General features: G+C 41.7%; 4 protein-coding genes across 4 annotated transcripts; 2 read left to right on the forward strand and 2 right to left on the reverse strand.

Moving 5' to 3' along the window:
• Positions 1-229: 229 nt before the first annotated feature.
• prph2la (peripherin 2-like a) lies at positions 230-1915 on the reverse strand. The gene is made up of 3 exons (XM_062440384.1): positions 1335-1915; positions 1007-1253; positions 230-502 (listed from the first exon to the last, which is right to left on the reverse strand). The coding sequence occupies exons 1-3, from the start codon at positions 1913-1915 to the stop codon at positions 230-232; spliced, it is 1101 nt and encodes a 366-aa protein (XP_062296368.1).
• A 2186-nt stretch (positions 1916-4101) lies between these two features.
• Positions 4102-10930, forward strand: LOC134001318 (uncharacterized). Its single transcript, XM_062440883.1, has 18 exons — positions 4102-4138; positions 4249-4392; positions 4491-4649; positions 4739-4820; positions 4943-5132; positions 5249-5392; positions 5568-5758; positions 5837-5972; positions 6076-6136; positions 6211-6352; positions 6454-6607; positions 6729-7083; positions 7158-7245; positions 7338-7441; positions 7535-7719; positions 7939-8305; positions 9041-9129; positions 10517-10930. Exons 1-18 carry the CDS (start codon positions 4102-4104, stop codon positions 10604-10606), a joined length of 2718 nt encoding a protein of 905 aa, XP_062296867.1. The 3' UTR covers positions 10607-10930.
• Positions 10931-13088: 2158 nt separating this feature from the next.
• LOC134001212 (transmembrane protein 179) lies at positions 13089-14784 on the forward strand. Its single transcript, XM_062440781.1, has 4 exons — positions 13089-13405; positions 13962-14099; positions 14187-14265; positions 14350-14784. Exons 1-4 carry the CDS (start codon positions 13104-13106, stop codon positions 14521-14523), a joined length of 693 nt encoding a protein of 230 aa, XP_062296765.1. The 5' UTR covers positions 13089-13103; the 3' UTR covers positions 14524-14784.
• Positions 14785-16093: 1309 nt separating this feature from the next.
• Positions 16094-23193, reverse strand: c19h14orf180 (chromosome 19 C14orf180 homolog). The gene is made up of 6 exons (XM_062440699.1): positions 22987-23193; positions 21020-21050; positions 20806-20914; positions 18720-18883; positions 18439-18571; positions 16094-17327 (listed from the first exon to the last, which is right to left on the reverse strand). The coding sequence occupies exons 1-6, from the start codon at positions 23127-23129 to the stop codon at positions 17122-17124; spliced, it is 786 nt and encodes a 261-aa protein (XP_062296683.1). The 5' UTR covers positions 23130-23193; the 3' UTR covers positions 16094-17121.
• Between the last annotated feature and the right edge of the window lie 2313 nt (positions 23194-25506).

Below are 25506 nucleotides of genomic sequence, written 5' to 3' on the forward strand. Positions count from 1 at the left end.
GGCATAATCTGCATTTCAGAAAAAGATGTACCCCATCATTCACAGAATTGCAACTGAATATTTCATTTTCTAAACTCCTCTATAGCGTCTTCTTAGTTTTTAGCTCTTGACCAAACTCATGCAGATAAAAATCCATGAACATAATGTCAATAACTTTCATAAAGTTGCCTGGGTAATCACTGAAAGCCCCTTTGACCTATTAGTGTTGTTCACAGAGGCCGGAGAAGGGTCAGCTGGTTACAGGCATTTGCTTGGGCGGCACGTTGTCTGGCCCATAGTGTGCTTTGGAAGTAGAGGGAACATTAATGTTGGGGTCTCCATTGTTGGCTGTGTCTATGTGGTTGTTCTTGCTGAGGCTCTTGATGATGTTCAGGTTGGTGCGGGCCGTCTCCATGAAGCTGTTCTCCAGCAGCCAGCCGTCAGACTCAGAGTCGGGGTCTCCTTGCCTCAGCACGTTTTCCAGGGAGGTCTGGAGGTAACGAACCCCCGTCAACACCGACAGCTAAAACAAGACACACAGGCACTAATCACTGACAGGATCACACAACATGAATGCAAACTATATTACAAAAGGTCAAATAAGTTGAGTGATATTATTCCTCCATATGATGTAGTGTATTTTGTATCTGTAATTAATTTGTGACCACCAGTATGTGCATCTTTTTTGACACATATTTGGGAAAATAACATAAAAGTAAGTTGAGGACAACAGGAGACTGTTGCATGCATGCATGTATGCAAGTGCTGCATGGATGACCCAGAGATAATATGACAGAGATTACTCAAGGATTAGTATTGCAAGTGAGTGAAGTGAATGTCCATGTAAAGACTGAGGTGACACTGATCATGCTCTCCAGTATTGTCTCTAAATCCTTTTTTAATACAGTGGGGGAGAAAAGAAAAGACAATAGCCAATAATTTCTTGTAATTGTTGAAGTAATGCAAACTGTCTACTTTAACTTAAGTATTTAAGGCCTTCTGTTGTCAACAACTTATATTTCCTGACCTCAAACAGCCAGATGATGAGGACTGTGAGGCCAATGGACTGCATGATATGGGTGTAGTACTCCAGCAGTGCCTGGCGACACCCTTTATTCCACAGGTTCAGCTCCTCTGTCTGGTGTTCATAGTTGAAGTGAGCAGAGTTATTAGCTATATGCCGCTGGATGCACGGCCGCGGGGAGTTGATGTTGCAGCAGCTGAAGGGGACGCCATCCATCAGATACTTCCCCTCCACGTTACTCCTCAATCGGCTAGAGAGGGAGAAAAAGAAAGAGTTTCAGGGCCTGTCTTTGGTTAGACGTCAGTGTTTTTATTCTGCACTTTGTACTTACTCCGTCACCTCTTTTTGGGACATATCCAGGTAGCGACTGCTGATCCACTGTATTTGAAACCAGTCTTTATAACCGTTGTTGCCACAGCAGTTGAACTCTATCTGCAACATGTCCACAGTGCGCTTCAGGAAGCATCGTCCTGGTGTGTCCGTGTCCTTATAGAACCTCATGGCCTCAGTCAGCCCCAGGTTTAGAGACTCATCTAGCTCCCCGCGCATGGTGTAACACATCAGAGCCCCCACCAGCACGCAGAAAGTGAAAAAGAAGGTAAATATAATGTAGGGCAGCATGATCAACTTCCAGCGTAAGAACTTGGTGGTATCCACGCAGTCGTAGCAGATCTTGCCCCCCAGGAAGTTGATGGCACAAGCCATGAGGCCCACAGCTATCAGCATGTTGGGCACATACTGGATGTCCCTCTCAGCCATCAGCTCCCCCCGCTTGTTGATCTCCACCTTGAGGAACAGCCCCAGGCTGAAGAGTATAGCCCCTGTTACCACTGAGATCCAGTTGAGGATCCACAGCACTTGGGCCAACTTGTCCCTCTTAGTCTTGGTAAACTTCACTCGCAAGACTGCCATCCTGTATTTTCTCTCTCTGTTTTTTCTTTTAAGTCCAGCAGGGGATTAAAGGTGGGATACAGGTAGAGCAGGGGAGAGGAACCAACTATCCTGTGGGGGATGTGGGGGACCAAGGGGAGGGGTATTGGTTGTGCAGTTCTCTGAAGGTCCTCTCATAAGCAGCTTAGCCAGGTAGTTGTGATCGATATTTTGTAGACGCTGCATTATGGTTATACTGTCAGTGCTGGCAACTACAAACCTGACAATATGAAAAAAATACACATCTTTACCATACTTGCTGAACAGCACAATCTCTTGCAAAAGAAAACACTATCAAGACAAAATGCAATGAAGTGTCATCAGTTTTTCTACAAGAACAGGAAACAATCAATATCTGATGCAAACTGAGAAACAAGATCAGATCTGTAATTTGGTGTTGAAAGAAACCTACTGAACTTCCTTCAAAATTCAGTGTCTGGCATATGTGTCTGGACAGAGTAAAAGAAAAAGCAGACACAATGAAAGTACAAGTCCCCTGTACCTACCTTAACCCGGGAAGTTGGACATCACTCTCCTTCCAATTTTCCTTGGTTTTCTTGCTGACATCCTCAGATTTAGTCCTTAAGGGAGGCAAGTAGTCGTAGTGACACAGATAGTATGAAGGCAGCCAGAGCAGCATCAGTGTAAGACTCGTAGAAAAGTCCTGACCCTCTTTCTAATCCCCTTTAACCATTAATCAGCCCTGGGCCCCACGAGGGATTTGGACCCACCTTCTGCCACCTACGCAAATCTGACTGTCCGAGCACTGTGAAAGTAATGGCTGACGGCCATTGTGTGTGTGTGTGTGTGTGTGTGTGTGTGTGTGTGTGTGTTTTCCATTGAGTCAAAAGTAAAAGAAATCAAAAAGCCTAGTAGACTCTGAAAATGATGATATAATGTACAGTATTACCATGAGTACACAGTTTTAAGACAGTTTTGTGTTGACAAATAAAATAAATAAAATAAATATAATGCATTTTTTTAAACATAAAGAAAAAATATGAATTTATATTCATGCAAACATATGTTGCCTTTCAGTGCTTTTTATGAATGCACCCAAAAGGTGTGTCTAAGTCATGAAGGGAAAACTAATGGTAAATACTCAATAAAACAAATTAAACAAATATAAAAGAAACAAACTACTAATGGTGGGAACCTTCTAGGCTTTGGTGCTTTTGGCCACACACCGCTCAGTGTTGTTACAGCATGTGTTTTGCCTTTTTCAACTGATGAAAACCTGTTCTGACCAAAAGTTCCACATATCTGAAAGATTCAAGCTCAGAAATAGTTTTCTGCCTTCAGCAATTCAAAATAGTTCCTTCTCAACCTCTGTACCTTTTCCTATCATCTCACCCCTATAGGTCACACCAATTTTGTTTCTTCTCTCAAAACACAAACGCACACGCACAGAAAGACTCGCCACACTGCAAATCAGCCAATGAAATGTTAACTGAGATTAGTGGATTATCGTGTACCAAAGTAGCTTGTGTAAGAAGAGGACGTTACTGTGGCTACCAGGTCCACATGCAGTACAGAACAAGAGTGAAGTTTACCTGAGCTGCTGGACAACTACACCACTGCTTCAAGTAAGTTTTGAGAATACATCAAATCTTTAGATTTTTTTTGAGCTTCAAAATAATGTCTACCACGTAATGCTCTAGTCTGTTATTGTATGATCATTGATTTAATTATGGAAACATGATTGACATTCGTTTTCTAGGCTTAAATACACAAGTTATTTAACTACACTAGTATACACAGTGTGAAGCTGTCATGTTAGTATGTATAGTATACATACAGTATACATGTGAAAATAAGAAATACAGACTTGTTTTATTTTTCTGTAATGAACCACATGTATTTTAATTTATGTATTTTTTCAGTAACAGTACCATGATCCTACATGTGACCCCATAACCTGAGGATAGAGGCGGAGGCATCATGCTGGAAAGCCAGTGGTCCGAGGCATTGGCCGGCAACAACATCAGAGCCATCATCTGCTGGCTACGGAAACTTACAGCTGAAGGTAGATCAGGGGATTTTTGTGCATGTATATTGTAAAAACTGAAATACTTGAAAGTATGTTGGTTGATTTGACATTTTATCTCCAATAAGGTGACATCGATGTGGAGGAAATCCTTCTGACTTTCAGCTGCTGGGTACAGAGGATGTCAGAGTTTGCCAAAAAGGAGTTACTAACCTTATGCAAGTACATCTCAGCTGATCAGTGCCATCAGTCAAAATGGGAAATATACTGTAATTTCAAGTGCATATATGAGACATTAATATCTGTTGTATATTGTTTATTTGCCCAGGCTTCAGCTGCTGTCAGGGACTGTGGATGTTTCTGGACAAAAGTTCTTTCACAAGGGTGCACATGCTGCTCCAGAGACTGGGGAACCTGCTCACCCTGGCCCAGTGGGCGAGGAGGCAGCTCAGTTCAGCCCACCTCTGGCACGGTATACACTTCTGAGCACACACAGCATACACCTTATGGAACAATATGATGGTTTGCAGTTGTAATCCTAAATAGAATTTATATGTCTCTCACATGTAGGTGTGGGCATCCCGTGTGTGATGTGCAGGGATACATGCGGCTCCTCGGAAGTCAGACATGGCTGCTGGAAACGAGCGCACAGTGCTCTAAGGCAACACATCTTGCTTGGACAGCTGGTTCAGTGGTGGGGCATCATGGGGCTCTTGCCCAAATACCCCGGTACAGATATAATCTCACACCATTATATTGATGTGATGAACTGTTATCACACCTCTAAATGTTTGTTTGTTCTCTGCTGTTGCTGTCAGAGGCTCACGAGGTGAAGCGCATTGCTCAGATGTGGAAGGAAATGGATCATAGCCATCGGAAAACTTGTCTTGAGACATCTGGGTAAGACATTCTTCCAATTTCTCTAAGTCCGAACATTCGCTCTTTATTTCCTTTCTGAAAGCCCTTTTCAATTTTCTTTTCTTTTTTTTGTTTTTTGTTTGTTTGTTTTTAAAATTGACCAGATGGGAGGAGGTAGGAGTGGAAAGATGGAAGTCTTTCATTGAAGGTATGGTGACTGAACTGGAAAAACAGCATGGCTGCATTTGGACTTCCGAGGACTGCACAGACCAGGTCTACCCTCCCTCTAATCTGCAGGCCCTGCTGAAGCTTGTACTGGTGCCTCATATTGACCACATGTCAGTCCAGGCAATTGTATCCATCCAAGTACAGCTTTCTCTGTTTGTTATTTTGTCTACTTTTGTGATTTATTGTAGATACACAGTATAATTGATATAAATTGTATAATCCTTAATCTATGTATGTCACAGCTCATGTATTTTACCCTGGACATGGCGAATTTCCTGCAGTGCAAAGATGACCTCCTACAATCTTTCTGCCATGCCTTCACAATTCCTTCCAGCTTTTCCCAACAAATTAGGGCCCTGTGGATGCTTGATCATGGACACATCAAGGTAAATATGATTTATGTAATAATGCTCCACTTTGCAGCTTGTTACTGATTCTCCTTCTTGCTCAGTATACTGCTTTCATGGATAATAAGAAATGAACAGATGTCCTGTCTTTTTGTGCATGTGCTTTACACTTCTTCTCATGAAACTATTTTATGTTATGTTACATCCTACACAGGCCTCTATGGAGCTGCTGCTGAGCCCCAGGGCCACTGTCCCCTGGCTCTCCTGGCAACATCGTTGCGTCATCCACTGCCTGCTGGCGAGGAAGCAACCTCGGTTGGCGTTGAGGTACCTGCACTGGACCATGCCTGCAATGGAGAGTGTTGAGGATGCCAAGCTCTGTGCAGACGTGCTACTACAAAACAGGTATATTCTGGCTCTCTAATGGCTTCCTACATTATAAAGTCACATTTGGTTGACTGGCTTTTTGTGTGTTGTTGACAGTTGTGTCTCTGATGCCTGGGCTCTGCTGAAGAAAAGCCACACAGAAAGTGACGATATGGTCATGTACTTCCTCCAGGCGTGTGAGGGATTTGGTCTGTGTGCAGAGGCTTTAAAGTACATTCCTGTAGGATACAAAGTGAGTGACTCTTTTGTAATACACATACACACAAAAACATATTGTACATACCAAAGATACACAGCTTAGAAATGACTTTTTCGTGTCAAACACTTTTTTTCAGGGTGAAGGAGACAATGGTGGGATTGAGACTGCAGGCTCACCTTTGCTAAAGATACAGAAAGGTAATGCAGAGGATATTGAATAACACGAGGACAGAAAGTGCATTATATCTCACAATGAGAATTTATTTCACCAGACTGCTCAGCAGGGAGCCCACCCTGTCCGCTATCTGCCAAACTGTATCAGGCTCAGAAAGTCAACTCTGTGTCCCCAGAGGAGCTTGTCAAACTAGTCAGAGAGGGTGTGATGGAAGTGAGAGAACTACATCCCAAGATAAGGTACTGAGCTTGTAGAAGATAGAGAAAAATATTAAAAACATTCAAAAGTGTTGCTCCAGAGATCGTAGTGACTAATTTCTGGGTGTCTCTCTTTATTCTAGTGAGGTGGTGTGGCCAGAGCACACAGTGAGAAAATCAAACAGCAGAGAGATGTTTCTGTCAACCCAGGCTCTGTGTTGCCTCACACCCAACCCCTCCCCAATGGACATGGCTGGGGAAGCAGAGCATACAGCACAAGCAGATAAACCAGAGGAGGTAAAACCCATCATTCATAATGTATACAGATACAGTGTCCCTGCTGATGAATGATTTACAATATGTGTTTCTGATTTTTTTTAAAAATCCTAACCTTTACATGTGTTTTTGTCTCCAACAGCAACCTGAGACACCAGAGCATGTTTCCTCCTCCGAGTCCCCACTTGTAGAGGATCTGAGCTCCGAGTCTGTCTCCTCTTTTACGTCGGCCTCCTCCCTGCCTCTGTTGAGACAGGAGCATCCTTATGTGTATCAGAGTAGTTTAACTCTGCAGAGGATCTCGTCTCTCCTCACTGATGGAGAGAATGAAAGCAGAGAAGAGGAAGAGGAAGAAGTAGAAAGTACAACCTCCTCATCAGTGGGTGTCTTGCTAGATTGTTCTGAGCTGGCAGTGACACTAGATGGCACCACAGACTCCATTTCCCTCAGCAACTTGAACAAAGACATTCTGGTTGAGCTGATGCTTTCTGGGGAGGGTAAGTGCTGAGTTGCATTTTTCTTACACACCATTCACAGTAAGAAAAGATACAAAAAAACTTGTTTTTACTAGGGGGAGACGAAGATTTCAAAACATGTGTGTTCCCAAGAGAGAACCGTGTTACTACTTTCATGGATGAAGTCCTTCTTTTAAATGAGAGGTCAGAGTTCATTTTACCTTGCAGAACCCTTTTCATGCACAATAACTGGCAGGTAAATAAAAAATAATTTCTTTCTGAATTTACACCTTCAGGATGAATCTTCCCTCTCAGTTTAACAGTGATGATGACAACCAATTGGTACCTTACTTCTCTGAATCCCAGGTGGACAGTCACAGTTTCCCCTCACCTGAATATGGTACGCAGCTACATTCTGCTCGAGTGACAGATATCTCAGGATAAATTGTGATCTACTGAATGTTTACATCACTGCATGAACTTTTATCTGCAGAGAATATGGCCTGCTGTAAAAGCATGTCTGAAGAAAATGTTAAAGTTCTCTCAAATATCAGCACTTCATGGAGCTCCGCAGTGTCACTCAACCGAGACGACCAATCAGATAGCATCCCTCCTCAAATTTTCAGCTTCAGTGGAGCAGCCACATCTGACTGTTTCCTGGAAGAGGAACCTCATCAGGTAGGCAATATCTCTCTTTACCTAAACAGTACATACTGTAGGTTGATTGTTACAGTACCTGTTTTCCAAATCGGGCTTTTCATGTCTTGTGATTTTCACTGTCTATGCCCTGGAAGCATGTGAGCATCACCAGCAGGGAGATGCTTTACTCTAGGATTCCACTATGTAGCGCACCGCTTTTATGTACTAACCTCCTGTGCCCTGTTTGAAACCACTCAGGATCTGCTGTCTGACCTTCGCCAGAGCCTTCAGTTGGAGGAGAATGCAGCCTGTGGCTCAGGGGCCTCAGCAAGGATGGGTGAGCCAGGCAGCTCCCTCCTCACCCCTGTGTGCAGCTCCACACAGCTTCTGATCCTTGGTAAATTGTGTACCTCCAGCACATCTTGCAACACACAGACCAGCTCTGCTCCTTGTGACACTAACCAAGAAAGCTTCCTCAAAGCCCATTTAAAGACAGTAGAAGCCTGCGATCAGAGCACCTCATATCATTGCAAAATGGGCAGCTGGTGGAAGCAGGACCTGGAAACCCACAGAGCATCTTTTAGACTCTTAGCTTCCACGGAGCCTGGAGCAGCTATCAAATCAGGTGATTTTTGGGGGGATATTTCTTAGTATATGCAAATAAACAAATTAGTGTTGCGCATATACAACCATACAGTGTACAGAGGTCATTGCGGATACTCCTGACATTTATAGCCCCTAAATTATAGTAAATAGTCATTAGCAATATTCTAATTGAAAAAATCCATTTATGTTATTGCCAGCAAATGGTCAGAGGATGAATAATTTGTGTGTGCTTTGGCCAGACATAATTGTATGTCAGAGGTGCTGCTGTCCCCTGCAGGGTGCAGGATGCAGGTACGTGTATTAAAAGCAGGGGGCCTTGGCTGCTAAGAGGGGGACATTGAGAAGGAAGTGAGGTGTCAGAGATTGGCTCCCTTAACCTTGATGCAGTCACTCATCCGTAAAACAACACCCTCTTCCCCCCTTCCACGCTTTCTGTGGGGGGTTTACTGTCTACCACTTCAAGCAGACCTCCCTCCATCTGCCAGGCTGTACTGATCACCACTGGGATCAACAGCCTATTGCCCCACACTGATGCCCCAACCTTGTCACTGGGACAAGGGTTAAAGACATAACAGCGGAGCAGTGTTGCATAAAATTAAACGAATAGTCTCAGTTAGGTGGTTAGCCAGACACCCATTTATATGATTGTTTTCTTTCAAAATGCTGAGTGCGATCATTGTAACCTATGACATTTCAACAAAAAGCAGTGCTGACAATCTTCATTTTTTAATTCATGTGTTCTGTCCATTCTCAGATAAGAGGCCTTCTCTTATACTAAATCAACCATATTCCTATAGTCTGGTCACTTCCAAGCAAAAAGCAGACAGCAGAGATGGCACACAGGTAAGGCCCTCTCATCATACAACACATACAGTACACACAAGCTGTCGTGTATTAATCATAAGATACAGTAAAAGCCAGATTAGACAGTAGGGGTCACTATTGTTCCAGTTAAGAAGCTTGTCACTGTCTCCTCTTGGATGATCTCATTTTTGATCCCTGAGGATTTTGCCTCATCACAACCCAGCAGGTGCCCTCTTTACTACCCTTCATCCCCCCTCTCTTCTGTCCTCCAGCATAAACATCAATGCTTCTCTTCCTACAATGATGTCATTTTTTTTAATATGAAGCTAGTATTTCAAGGGACATGAGTCAGTTGTATCATCTGTAAAATGCAGAGTAAAATGTCAATGAAATACTACAGAATGTACACAATTATTATTTATTTGTCAATTTTATAAGGCCAGATTTGACAGCTTTCTTGCAAATTAGTGCTAGTGCCTGGGCATAGCATGGATATGACCAGGTAATTGTTTTACAGAGGTTTGACTAGATAATTGTTTAATTGGGATGCAGTCACCTAATTATTTTGTTCAAAATTGGGGACCATATGGAGCTTGGCAGGTGAAACGTAATTAGCCTGTGTTAATTTATGATGATTATACCTTCGGCCTCACTAGTCCATACTGTACAAACAGTGTATGTCTCTCACGGCTTATCTATTTTGGTTGTACGTACATGTTTGCAGTGATGGCATTACATTCATTACCTACCTCTCAGTCTCAGTGTGACTCTACACTGAGTGCAGAAAGAGGTGCTGTTAGTATTATCTAATTGTTCATCCAGGCCAGAAAAAGAAGCTGTGAAGGATTTTCTTAATTGGCAGATTGAGAGATAGTAATGAGTAATGTGTGAAAATGAGTTTAAGACTAAGTGCATGATCAAATGGTCATTTATTAATGCCAAGGGAGATAAGGATAAGAAAATCAGGATATGAAACAGTTATTAGTATACATTTTGTTCATGTACTATATGACCTTACGCATGACTGTTTATGGTCATTATTGTGGCACAGTTTTGTCTCAGTGGTGAAAATAAAGTCACCGATCAAATCCTGGATGCTCACCAAGAGACTGCATCCACTTAAAAAAGATACCACCAAATGAAATATCAACTTTACTGTCTTTATGAATACAGAATGCTAATATTTGTACAGAGAGCAGTGGGGGAGCGTAGTACTGGGTGATACATGTTGAAACATTCAAGACTCAAGGGGAGATGAATGGCCTCTATTATGAGCATTTAATCAGTGGCTGGTCCAGTGCTCCCAGTCTCCTAAACCCCCTGGGGAAAATTAATGGGTACAGGATATTTCATCAGACCCTCTGTATCAATGCCCAGGATATGAGGCTGTAATTGTGTCTGTTTTTGCTGTTGTTTTGTCTTCCAGGCAGACAAAGTGGAGCTCGCAGATTGGACGGTTTCACAGGGTGCCATAAGGAGTGGAAGAAGGAAAGGAAAACGAGTGAAGAGAACGTAATACAAAGGCCAGCGGACTGAAATAAATGAGAAACATAACTTTCTATCAGCGATGATCCAGAGATATGTTTGGTTTTTGATTTGGTTTAACTCCTCTCATAATGAATTTACCGGTCATAATACAGACATGATCATCAGCATGAAGACTTTTCACCTTGATGTGAGGCATCCACTCTACATCAAACATCTGGTCAGATTCTGAGAGCTGCTGCTAATTTTTTATAAGTAACTGTTCCCACCCAGTGTTGTCCTGCCACACCCTTTCTCTCCCACTGTAAAACACTGCACTTCTCAAAAAAATGCTCACTCAATAATAAATCTCTCAGGAATTATTGATGAAACATAAATTATTGAATATTTTGCTAATTTAAACTCCAATAAAACAGACCATTTTGGGGTACATTGTGCGTTTTTATAATGTTCTGGCCAACACTGCAAGGATGCATGGTGGGCAACCTGAAGCATAAACATTTACAATGCATTGATGGTGTCCTTGAAAATGATTCTGCACTTTAGATTCTTCACTGGTTTCCTGCTCTTGAAAAACGGATGTTTGCTTTGCTGCCATTGCACCTCATGAAAAATGGATGACCTCCCAGTGCTTTCTGCTGCCCATCGCTCCCCATATTTGCACAGAGCCCAGGGACTGCATTTTGGTTAGCATCCTAACCCTAACCCTCCCTCCCTTCCTCCCTCCCTCTGTGGCTTGTTCTGGGGGTGAATAACTTAACACATATTTCAGCTTGACACACTTCTGCTCTGGGTTTCCCCAGGGTGTCCAGTTCACGAGTCCACACATGCTGTATTATTTAAAAGTGGGGTTTGGAGTTCTCCGTGTGTGGATGTGCATGTAATCTTCTGTTTGTGTATTGGGAATACCTTATGGAGTTGTTGGGCCTTTCCCTGTGACCTTGCAGGTGTGGCTGCACTTCTGATACCAGATGATGTCTGGGTCTAACCAGCGTCAAGATGAGTATGTCAGCACAGTAAAGAATTAAGCTTTACTTTTTAGATTTTTTTGCAGGTTTGTGCTTTGATCTTTCTATTAGGAAATGGAGAAAACACTGTTTTATAAGCAGTATAGTCCTCCTGGTATATCATACATCATAAAAACAGCAAAGTGATGTATTACAGGAAATAATAATCTGGGCAATTTATCAAGAAAAAAGATCTCTCAGCAAAAATGCTCACTGAGCATAAGTAGAAAAACCTAATGATGTTAAAAAGCAAATCAGCTCAGAGTGTTGAAATGAAAGCGACTCTGGTCAAGACCACACACACACGCACACACACACACACACACACACACACACACACACACACACAATAACTTAAGCTAATCTAAGAAGTGATAACATCATGGAAATCAGAGTGCTATGGTGCAGCAAAATGGCACATAAATCATGTGCAGGGGAGGGAATGCAAAATACTGCCGTTTGTTTGATGGATACAAATAGCTGTCTGATGTCTGTAAAGCTCTCGTATTAATTATTGTCTTTGTGTTCCATGGGTTCCCCCCCCCCCCCAGGAAAATGCAGGACTATTAATATTTTCTGAAAAATGCAAAATGAGTCACTGGTGCTGTTCACAACTTTGTCCTCATCATATCAAAATTACTAATAACGTTTTTACATTTTTTATTTTTTCCATCCTTCCATTCTTCAGCAGGCTGCATGTGGAGGCTGTGCAAGGCAATAATCATACTTCAAACATAAAACGGGCGGTTTAGACTATGCAGTGAGGTGGCAGGCAGCAGGCACCTTGCCCACTGGAGGGCAGTGTGAGTGGTGCAGAGGGTTGGTGGCTGAGGAAGGGGAGAGACACCTGGGCCGACTCACCAGATGGGCTTAGCATGTTAGACGGATGTGACAGCTACCTGCCCTTCCCGTCACTGTGTATAAACAAACCATTACTCTAATTTGTGAGTAATGTGTGATCCGTGTGTGTGTGTGTGTGTGTGTGTGTGTGTGTGTGTGTGTGTGTGTGTGTGTGTGTGTGTGTGTGTGTGTGTGTGTGTGTGTGTGTGTGTGTGTGTGTGTGTGTGTGTGTACAAGGGCACAGTTGCATTATACCCAGTGAATGTACATTCTTTTTGTTTGTGGGTATTTGTATTAACTTGCATAAAATGATGCACAAGCCATTTATAATATTTTCTAGTGCATTAGATGGAATAATGCAGCCATAAACGCATCAAGCTGAAATAAGATGGATAAAGAAATGCACAGGTACCCGATACTGAAGTTGTTTTGTTTTTTCCCAACATTATGTCTGCTGCACTGTCACCTACCTAAGGGGAACACGGTATTTGTTAAATACTTGGGAAAGAGGAATCTCCACAGCCTGTAGATAAGATGGAGGGCCCTGGCCCCTGAAGGCCTCAGTCTGCTCATTAATTTGCGGCAGAGCGCGTCGTCGGATGCTGCGCCTCCGCTCATCGCTGCCTCCACTGCGCAGGCGCACTTTCTCCAGGACGCAAAGCCGAAGAGGAAGACAGAAAAATGGCCCTCGATAATTTAATTTTCGCCCAGTGCATCCTTTACTTTTTAGCCTTTGTATTTGGTTTCATCGCCGTGGTGCCTCTGTCGGAGAACACGGAGGATTTCGGGGGGAAATGTCTGCTCTTCACGCGGGGGATGTGGCAAAATGAAAACATCACTGTGTCGAAGCAGCGCTTCATCGTGGAGGAGTGGGGACCCGAGTCCTCCTGCAGCTTCATCACTTTTGTTGGGATAGCGTCCCTCATACTGTCCGCAGTGCAGGCTTGGAGGCTGCTGTTCTTCCTGTGCAAAGGACACGACGAGTGAGTGACCCTTCACTTGTGATCGTTCAACACAATTAGACCACCATAGACAGCTCGATATGACCCTCTAATAAAGCTAATAAATGTGCCATTTCTATCCATTTCCCACGCCCTTGTCTGCATGCTGCCCTGTCAGAATCACAGCATCATCTTTAACTGTGTGTTTTAGACTATGAAAGATGATCGGCTGTTCAATTAACCTATAAAAACGACTAGTCACTGTCGTCCTCCTTTAGAAACATGGAGGAAAATATAGTGTTGTGTTGCCTTTGAATAATTCACATAGGCTACCGTAGCCTGACAGGGCGGCTCAAAAAAATCTTGTCTTACATATTTTCTGATATGTATCCATCCTGCAACAGTGTATTTCATGTGTGAATGAAAGGAGTCATTCATCAACAAATCAGTGCTGCAGCCTATAACAGGCCTAACTATGTTTCAGTGATGGGCCTACAAATGACAGAAAAAGAGGACAAGCATGTCATCAAACCTTAATAATATGTTGGTAATTGAGACATCACATGTTTCAGATGTTTCTGTTCTCTCCTACCTGCAGCTCAGTCTTCAATGCCTTTCTCAACCTGCTGATCAGCTCACTGGTCGTGTTCACAGTCTTCCTGTCTAGCACCATCGTCAGTGTGGGGTTCAACCTGTGGTGCGACTCCATCACCGAGGGTGGGACCATGCCCAGCAGGTGAGGGACCAGCACCCATTTCAGTGAATCTCATTACAAAGTGGAGTGTTCCCTCCTAAGCTATTGTTTATGTGCATTGTATTTTAGCTGTGAGGATCTGCAGGACACTGATCTAGAACTTGGTGTGGACAACTCTGCTTTCTATGACCAGTTTGCTATAGCTCAGGTAAGACTGGGTCCATCCATCCATCCATCCATCCAAATAAATCCCTGAATCTCTTTCATTATTACAATGATTTCCTTTTTGCAGTTCGGCCTTTGGGCTGCCTGGCTCACCTGGCTTGGGATTGCAGTGATGGCCTTCCTGAAAGTTTACCACAACTACAGACAAGAGGATCTGCTGGACAGCCTGATCCACGAGAAGGACCTGCTGCTCGGCCGCTCCTCACGCCGCAGCTCTGACCTCAAGACTGGGCTCATCTAGAAAGCCAGAGGACGCACAAACACACACACACATACAAAGACATACATTCCCAAACAACCGTACAGTCCCCTCATCTGCCATAAGAAACACCAATGTTTGCCTATGTAGACAATCAAAATCAATTGGCTTCTGCTCTCATTTGAATTGAATCAAACTGAAGGCTTTTGCTTTGTTCTCCAAAGGTAATTGATTTCCTCTCAAAAAAATCCATCAATGGTTATCAATCGTTGAAGAGTCCTGCTTTATTGAGTTGATTCATCCACTGTGTGTGCATTCCTCTTCAAGACATATAACAATACGCTAGTTAAGTTCTGATAGTATTAAACCATTTAAAGGAAATCCAGTTTTTCTCATTTCATGAATTAATATTCAGTTACACAGTATTAATGGCTTGGACAGATTGTCTGATGGATCATGTTGTCTTTGTGAAACTTCTGCATGGACCTAATGCATGACAAATTAATACAGTGGTTTTTAGATGTAAAGAGATGTTATTTTGTTTATACACCAATAAATGTGTTCATCTTTTTCTGGTAGGATGCACACTGCGTCTTGATGAAGGGAAAACTCTTTGCATGCTGCAGCAAAGTAAAATGATATGTGCTTTTGCAGTGTATTCACAATTTTATCAAGTTACAAAAAATGTTTTATATATAAAAAAAAATCAAAAAAATCAGAGCATTTATGTATCAGGCGGCCAGTCCAAAAATGCTTTTAGCGACTTGTGTGAGATATAAATAACAAATCCTATCTTGTGCCATATAGTAACTCAGGCTTCTCCTTCACACTCTATAGGCTACAAACCTATATAAACTGTATTACTGTTAATAGACGCACAAATATGCCTGCATGCATCTCTCTCCCTGTTATGTACACATAACACACACTCAGTTATTGTCAGAGATTACAGGAAGAAAACAAGTCACCTGCTTGACTTTGATAGGCAATGACAGTTTTATTCAAAACAATTGAAATCATAAAACGGTAGGAACTAAGAAAACCCTCCATAAAGGCACTTCTTTCAAAGTGACCATAAATGTTTTTTGGACAGCTGTGAGATGCAGCTACTGAGCTAAATGTGCATATACAGGACATGAGTTCACTGGGTATTGTTTTATTGCTAATGACAATTTAGTTTGACAGTACAGAGTCAAGAGTATTTCTTTCTTCTATACAGGCATTATTAGCCTCATATTGCTTTGACATTGAAATGCGAAAACCTCATCAATCCTATGCTTTCCTTTGAGTTCCCTGAAACCTGTTATATAAAGAATAATGTTTTACTGGAATCTATGTGATGTGTGTTATTGCTCATAATGAGAGGTCTGTAGGATGTGCATCACTGCGCCCTTTGATTCCTAATCCATTTGTGTGGTGGTTTGGCTTATTGAATATTTTATTCACTTCATTTGATAAAGGGACCCACATCATGGACATACAGTATCCTGTTCTGTTGTATTTTGATGTTTGGCCTCAAAATAATAGTAATGAACTTGATATAAGGCGTAAGTCCTCCAGCCAGCACACAATCCATACATTTGTCCAAAGCTTGATTAGCATTTGACATCACGGTTAAAACCTGAATATTGTTCTGAAATAGAAATGTAACAAAAAGTTAAAAAAATTTAAAAGAATCTAAAGTTGGATATTTGCGTAGATGCAGATACACAGTATAGAAGAATAAATAACATTTAGAAGAGAGGAGGATATTTTGGTGGGATTCAAGCGGTTATAAAGAGAAACACTGTCAAAAGCATTAGCATTCATTCAGTTTGAGTATATTCTCTTCGAGGATAGTTAAAGAGAGAGGATTTGTAATATTGTGCTGCAGATCTTCTCCTCAGTGGGACTAGGAATAGGCTGAAGACAGTCAGCCATACAGAAGAGCAGACAAAATAAAGTCCGTAAAGAAAGAGGTGTTTTTTCATCTGTTAGTCATTCGACTGGGAAGTGATGCAGCCCTGTGTTGTCTTTCTCACAGATCACTATCGGACAGTTTACACATTTGTTCTTCCATCTTCCTCTTCTTCCTCCTCCTCCTCTTGCATGTGCCGGTCAAAGCTGTTCCCAAATATATCTACATTCATTTATGTGCAATTACAAGGCTGAATATTGTGATAGTCCTTAGTATATTGAACCACATATACACATTCAGTTCTGTGTAATATCTGATATACAGAAACCATGTACCATAACAAAATAAATATGCATTCCATGGAAACATTCACTCACATAAAATAGACTGTGACATGAACTGAAAATGTTGTGGTATTTGAGTGAGCGTTATATGTGAACAATAACATTGCAAATGTGCAAAAACGTCAGTACAACTTAAATAAGGAGTGGCGTTCCCACCACTTAAGTACTTACTGTATATAGATACATGGACATGGAAGCTACATATTTCTAGGATTACACATTTTTCCCTTTTTCACTGTGACAGTGTACAGAGACCACAGACAGTGTAACTTACAGAGCCTTGCCAAATGGCTGAGGTGTTTATAGGCCTGGGCACCTTCAAAGATAGGAAAAAAGAGGGGTCTGAAAAAAAAGAAAGAAATGAGGAGGTTCCATGTCTCCACCTGTGGTCGGTCTCAGTCATTGCATGGTCAGCCATATCCAACAGCCCCACAGAAGCTGTTTCATATGCAGCAGGTAGACAGCCAGAGCGGCCTCCAGCTCCTCGCATACCCTCTGTGGGCGCTGGCGGTCCGTGCAGTACATGGCCACACCCAGGAATGACATCAGCAGGAAGAGGCAAGTGAACAGGGCGAGGTGGGGGCGGGACGGTGTTGTCTCATAGGCTACACACACACACACACACACACACACACACACACACACACACACACACACACACACACACACACACACACACACACACACACACACACACACACACACACACACACACACACACACACACACACACAAACAATCAAGACCAGTGTTTTACAACGAGCATTTGAATTGGCACATGCTTCTCTCACCTAAAAGTGAGAGGCAAATCTTTGATGGAGTATTTCATGTGATTGTGCCTTGTCACGCAAACTGTGCTTTCTGTGCCTCAGACATTCTTTAAAAGGGTGTGATAGTGAGATGCTACACTCCGTATCGCATGGCAACAAAGTTAAGCAAAAGTAAAAGTGAACCTGTGTTTTAACAATAAACTTAAAAGCTTTGTTTTGGTGCCTTTTCCCCCCACACATAACTAGATCAAGTGCTCTTTCAAAATCACAAAGTGCAGTGCTGTTTCCTCATGCATATTGTGACTCTTCCAGATAGACTTACCACCTAAACAGTCGCAGTAAGGAATGTCTGTGAAGCCAACAGAAAAGAGGCCAGTCAGTCAACAAGAGCAGCTTCAAGGGGCTACTGTTCTCCTATAGACTCTATTATCTCTCTGGGACAGACTCCATGGTGCCTCATTTGCATGTATAATTAATTATGAGGAGTAAATCACTTTCTCATGTTTGGAGATCTCTTACAGTATTTTTAAATAGTGCGGAATCCCTGAAGGAAAATAGTTAACGATGCAATCTCTGGATGTTTTAATGCATTTTGTTCATTCTGTATACTGCTGTTACATGTGGGTTAAGGAGCCCAGCTGCAGCTGTTATAGCACAGATTTCGAGGAAAATTCTACAAACAACCAGAATTAAAGTCATGTGGTTACTGTATGATTTCATTTACATATTCATGTTTCTGTAAATGCAGGGCTGACATAGACAGGCTGCAGAAAATATTGGTGGTTCACAGTCAGTCACTGTACTTTGGTAAAGATGTTAAAGCACCAGAGGGCAGCATGGTCTCTCAGGTTTGTACAAAGACATACAAATCCTCTTTTGTCTGGACTGACTGTGACTGAGCAGGCTGTACACTGTACAAATGTTTTACTTGTTTACATTTTCTCACCATGTACTGTGGTCTCTGGCTCCCTGAATCGAACCCTCCGCTCGCCTTTCCGTCTGTGGGTGGGTTCTGTGTCTGACCCGTAGCTGGGGCTTGGCCTCTTTAGAATGGAGGTGGGAACTTTGCCATTGGTTACCTGAATCAGATACAATACAGGATGAGTAGGACTCATTACAAGACATTTCAAAGAATCAGCAGTAAAAAGGGCACAGATCTTTTACAAACAAGCAGCTCATAACTTCATTAACAATGATAAAGATGGCTGCAGGTGTTGCTCTCTCTACCATAGGTTTTGGTGTTTCCTCTTGTTGGTGGTGGGTGTCCTTTCTGTGGCGGACCTCTGAGTGTTTCTCCCGGTGGGAATGAGGAAGACAGTTGACGGTATCTCTGATGGACTCTGCAGCAGCAAACCGTTTGGACAGCGCAGACACACACTCACCCAGGGAGTCTAAGAAGAGAACCATGACCAAACATGTGTATAACAATCCTGTGTTGCTTCACACTGGAGACAGCAGTCTGCTCTGAAGACGCAGTTAAACATACAAAGTTAAATATGCAAATCTGTCTGAGAGAAGACGCCAGTGTTAACTCTGTCAGTTCCAGGTCGAGCTTAGTTAGAAACACTGATGCAAAGATGGTCAAAAACCATCCAATTCCATGTTTTCACTATAAAGTCAAGACATCAATAATAATCCTTCTAGTGGTACTCACCAAATGCATTTTTAATTGATGACATAGTTTCTAAAAAAAAAAAAAGAAAAAGAAAAGAAAAGTGTATGACCATTAAAATTCTGTCTCAGCTCCTTCATTTGTATTGTCTAAAAGTTGTGGATTCCCCAAACTAAATACTGGAGGTGTTTTGCCAACACTGCCTGTTAACAATTGCTGATGATGTCACTTGCTGACAGATCAGTGATGTAATCATCTGATAATTCAATCTGTTCTGGGGGATTTACAACTTCACTGACCGAGTAACCAAAAGCAAACAGTTTTATCTGTTAAAAACAATGAAAGGATTTAAATGAACAACCTTTTTGCATCTTTATAAAACTAACTGAATTTTATAACCAATGCTTGATGAATTATTTTCCCAATGAGGCCAATGGTAAAAAAAACAAACCCTTGTTTCATTTAGTCGATTTTCACTTTTATCAGACAGGAGGAAGCTACAGTACATGGGCTAAGGCCAAGAACACTTTTGTAGGTTTTTGGACACACTTTTAAAATTGTATTGCTAGTTTAGGGATAGCTGAAAATCTTCCTTAACAGCTTAGTAGTTTAGGTAATTTAAAAAAAATAAAAATAAAAACTACTGCTACGGTTCACACTGTTCAAACTACAATTAATATATTCAAATTGAGCTAGCAGATAATCAAAATAGCTTATTAGTTGAGGGTTGTGACTGACCCAGTTTGCAGTGAAGGTTATCTAGACTAGAGGACAAGAGCTGTAAACACTTGAACTTGCCTCTGTTGAAGCATCTTACTGTGGTTCAATGAGAATTCCTCTGTGTACAATACAAAATAAAAAGGTCACATAAAGTGCAGAGGGACTATCGTGTGTTGTGAAATTGCAGATGCTCTCTGACTCTCTTTTTCTCTCTCTCTCTCTCTCTCTCTCTCTCTCTCTCTCTCTCTCTCTCTCTCTCTCTCTCTCCCTCTCTCTCTCTCTCTCTCTCTCTCTGTCTCTCTTTTCTTTTTAACTAAAGCTTATGACCATCCAAGCTGTATAACAAGGAACGTTCTAAAGCTTTGCCTTTATCTATACTCTGGATTTCATGTACTGTAGCTGGTCCTGTTCAGCACCACTGCCTCTGAAAGCTGACTCAACTACAACGCTTCGTATTGCTTTTAACACCACAGCACAGCAGTCTTCACAAAAACGCAGAGTTCAGAATTGGGCAGAGAGTTGCTCCCGCTTAATGCAAGTCAAGCATACAGTAGTGCAACAAAACAGTGGCCTCAAACTGTCACAAAAGCCCTTTCCTTTTTTTTGCTCTGTAAAACCACTCTTGTGTCCAACATGACTAGGAGTGTTTATTAATTTAACATTTTTAAGGGCTAACATATTTTAAAGGCTAACTGAAGTGCTTTAAACCACACGCACACTGTGCTGTGTGCTCTCTAACGCAGAGGACTTAACTTGCTTGTTCTTCAGATTAACAAGACAGTTATAGTATTGTCAAGCCTCATGAGACAGCCATGTCTCCACCCTTATGTTTCAGACTGATATAGTAGTGTTACTGCTGAGAGAGGTGCACCATGTATTCACTGTCTATTAATGTGTATACAGTTAATCTGTACTGTATGTCATCCAAGTAACATCACCTGACAGTCAGGATGACACAAAGTGGCACAGGTGAGTCTTTACCTGAATATTCTGTCTTGCCAATCTCAGCATAGACAGTAGCCATGAGCTCCAGGCTTCTGGCTGTAATTGGGTGGTCGTTACCAAAGGCTCTCTGGTGGATCTTTGTAGCCTGAAAGATGCAATGAGATGGGAAGTTAAAGTGAACACAGGTGTGCCATTAAAATGTTTTATTTGTTAAAAAAAAAAAAAGAAAAAGAAAAAGAAATCTACATACCTTACCACTGTATTCTAGAGCAAGATGAGGTCTGGAAAGAAAAGGAAAGGTAAATATCACCATTAAACAAATGTGATACACACTGTGTGATAGCAAATATTATATACCTGCCGAAAACTAAAGCAGAATAATTAACATTTATCAGGCAAAATTTATAAATAAATACATATTTTTTTTCAAACATAACAACAATGCCTGACCTTAAGTTTAGTGACTCATGCTGGATTGTCAGGTGAGCATATCTGTTTCAGTATTTGGAGCACAGCAGCATGACAAATCTAAACATGCATGTGCTGTGATTAGACACGGACAGCAGGGCTGTGGGGGCTCTGGCGCCTTATGGAGGAAGTGGAAACCTTCTAGTCCTGCCAACACTGGCTGCACCTGTCTTTTCTCTAGCATGAATTACACAAGGCATGGCGCTTACAGGTTGGTTTACCAACCCATGTCCTTCCACCACTCTTCTACTTAGTGCTAAGCTAGGTGAACAAGATGCGGTACGCTGAGGATCTACCAGCTGTTCAGCTCATATCTGGCCCGGTAGGCCAGCCAAGGACATTCATCACCCTCACACCCTCACATGTGCCTTTAGATGTAGAGCAAGCTCTGTTTAGTGTGACAGATGTCAGCTTCGTTGTTCCAAACCCACACTTCTCTTCAATTAGTAATGGCCAGGTGTCAGTTTGCAATGCTTTAGAAGGTCCGTCTTAGGGGACATCTGATCAGCAAAGACAGAAAAAGCCTTTCACTGTCCCAAAGGACTTCCTATGACTTTGCTGAAAGAGTCAGGAAGTATTACAACTTCCAGTCAACAAGATAGAAAGACTGGCACTGAGGCTTACGGTGGAGGCAGTAAGGGCTTTGGGATCTTAAGACTATTTCTTTACTTAAAATAACCAACGCCAATTTATGTTTTTTGTGTTCATCATTTGGCACAACTTTTATTGTCTTTCAAGGGTTTCTAAAGTGCTTGGAGGAAGATCAAAGAGCAGAATCAAATTCCTGCTTGTCCTTATTTATCCTGAAACCCGAGCCTCTCAGTACCATCATACACAATCAGTACCATCTCATTTAAGTTTAACTACTGTATGCTCCTTACATTAATGAAGCACCGTGACCAACTCTCCACCGAGCCAACCTTCCACCCTCCGTCACCCTCTCTGGCAATCAGGTTAAATGACTTGATCCAAACAATGACAACACAGGCACAAAAAATGGGTGCATGTTATGGCCTAACAAAGTACCCCTGCAACAAGAGACACCAGATCCAGTTAAAGCGTTCCTCTCTACTCACATAGAGTGCGGTGTCTCTTTTCTCCACATCTACAGGGAAATTCAACTCAGGCCAAAAAGGTTCGAAACTGGAGTATATCTAGTCTAAAAAATTTCCATTTCAGAAAGGTGAATGTGTATGTGCAAAGCACATGCGCATTTATTTGCCATCTTTAATATCTTAATCATTATCCTATCTATCTATCTTAATTTGTGTTCAAAATATTTAAACATGACTCGTAAATTTAATGAATACTGGTTTTGAAGTTTTGAGTTTTGATTTTTGAGTTTTGAGTTTTGAATGTCACCTACCCTACCATTCACTTTCATTAAATAACTTCTAATTTAACTAATTTCAGCCTGATCTTAAAAGTTGAGGGTTTTACTTTATAAACAAATGAGCTGTTTGTCACACTAAAATTGATTGATTAATAAAACTGATACAAAATTGACACAAATGCAAGTAGCATTAAATTTTCACTTCAGCGCTGATCACTGCTGTGGAATGATGAAGGTACAGTACATGCATACAGCTCGATATTAGTGTAGAAAACTGGTGATAAAACAGTTATAAAAGTGAATTTATATAACAATAAATTCACTCATAATGAGCCCACTGAGCCCTTAAACTCAAAGAACATGTAACGCCCCATTAATTACACCACAAAGGAAGCTACAGCAGGACACAGTTTTACCTTTTGCTCATGATGCAGAGCTGGGCCAGCCGTTCGAGGTGCTGTGCCTGGGAGGCCTGCTCCGAGAGCTCCTCTGGGATTGTCCATCCTGCGGAGCCCAGTGTAACCTCCTCCTGAGGCCCTGATACACAAACACAGGGCATAGAATCACAGTCAGCCCGCCAACAAACCACTCTACTTTCCCTCTGCTTGTCAATCTATCCCTCTCTCCTTACTACCCCTTGTTCTCTATACCTCTACTACTGCTGCAGCGGGTTTGAAAAATAAGACCCAAATAGCCTGAGTATCTCACTACCAGCCTGTTTGGCACTGCTGCGGACTTTAAGCCTGAACAGCAGAGTGGAGCCAATTGAGGACCGGAGACAAGAGAGCAGAGATAAGGACAGGTGACAGCGGATAAGGGAGTCAAACAACATACTCACCACGCCCACTGACACGTATGCACATGGTGACAAACCACAAACAGTGTATACTGTACACAATGAACACACATATAACAAGTGGAAGTGGAAATGAATTTGGCTTGTAACAAGCCACGAGCAGGTAAAGACTTTTGTTTGCATTACAAAAACAACATAATGACCATTATTTCAGCTGTCATTAGGGAGATAGAGAGAAGAGTGAATTTGACATGGGGGAGAGAAAGCTTGTAGGCTGCAGACAGAGTGCCAGCTCTGCCCCTGGAGAAGTCCAAGTGAATGCTTAATCAGGCTTCAGTATAGTTCCTCTAGGAAAACACGATCTTGTGTTCGCAATAATAATAATAATGATTATAATAATTCCACCTACTTGCAGGGCTTGCAATCTTGCAAAGTTCCCGCAATTTCTCCACATTAAAGGTGCTACTGGAAAGATTTTGACATCAATATATCATTGGAAATTTAAAGTCCATACTTTGCAATGAGAATGAAAAACAATTGCGACTAACCTTTTGATAACCTCTAGGCATTATGGTATAAAGTAAGCCTTTCAAATTAAATATTGCTTTATCAACAAAACCTCTTTAATCTTTCCTCTCATTATCAAAACAAATCACATGGGTAAATACTAGGTTGGATCAGCTGGAGAGACTAACTCTCAAGTGTGGTTAGGGTTAGGATTAGGGCTAGCAAATGTCAAGATAAGGATTAGGGTTACATGCACAATGAAGAAACACAATGTGTACAAATCTCTTGAGACTTGTTGTTGTCTCTCTGACTGATGTGATCTAGCCAACAGGGTGTAACTGCAGGACTTCAGACCTCCCTCCTTAGGCCCCTCTCATGCAAGTCTTATCACCCTGGCAAAAAGACCACTGGGGGAGACCACCCCTCACTTCCCGTTACGTTACAATATTGTCATTGTGTTTACAGTTGCCATGACGGTGAAGATTGCTTAACTTTAAGGAAGTATTAACCAAATTTCAAGTGATCATTGTAACCCAAACCATGATCTTTCCCTACCCGTGGCTAAACCTAACCAGACACTAATCATAGTGTTGTCATAAAATATTATTTGTTGTAGTCATTAGTGACTTTGCTGCTTCTCTTCGGTGTCCCGCACATGCTTGAAGCGTGGTCAAGAAAACAGTAGCAACTAGCAATGTAGTAGTGCCCCTTGCCTTATGAAAGTCGTAACAAACTTTTAAAGTAGGGTAAAGATGCAGCAACCGGATAACTTATTTCTTGCCTTAAATCGTCAGAAACAGATTTTGGTGGACTGCTAAGGTGAAACAACCGAAAGTTTACGTACTTTATGGAATGGAATCTTACTTATTCTGAAACACTATTGGCTCATGGAAATAGGAGCCTCAGGAGGGAGGTCTGCAGATGGACCCTTCTCAATCTAGCACCAACCAACCTCATGCAAATTGACTGGAGAAGACAGCAAAACAGTAAGTTTGGAGTTTCTCGGAAATGTGGTCTTATCATGACAATTAATAAAATATATATTTTTTAAATCCCACAATTTTACTGCAAAAAAAAATATAAAATCACATAAAACTTTGCATATTGCTTTGCAATTTTTGAGAAAAGCCTCTGCAAAATACAGCATTTTTGATCAAAACATCCACACAAAAAAACAAAAAACCTGTAAAATGCTGGAGGGACTATAGTGACACACAGCTCCTAATGAAATAGTGCAAATCGTGGCCATTTGTCTTCTACTATGTCTGTCCCCGATCACCACCATGCCCACGCTTTGCTGGGCTGCTGCCTCAGCAGCAGACAGAAGAGCAGCAGGAGAGGCAGACATCTGGAGCAGCAGGTGATGAATGACCTGCCTTGCTGTGAATGCTGGCTTAAAGCTACACCAGGTATATTGTAAACAAAGATGGAGCAGGGTAAAATGTGTCGTCATTTCATATTAACAAAAAACAAAAAACAAACAAAACAAAAAAAAGAAAGGAAAAGATCTTCAGACTGTCATAAAAACATATAGTGTAAAAATCTATATCTTATTTGCAGGTTAGTTTGTAGATGTACGTCATTTTGGACAACTGACTACTACAAATATACTCCGGTATCAGCTAATAATGTT

This window comes from Scomber scombrus, chromosome 19 (assembly GCF_963691925.1).
Source record: "Scomber scombrus chromosome 19, fScoSco1.1, whole genome shotgun sequence".
Classification (NCBI taxonomy): Eukaryota; Metazoa; Chordata; class Actinopteri; order Scombriformes; family Scombridae; genus Scomber; species Scomber scombrus.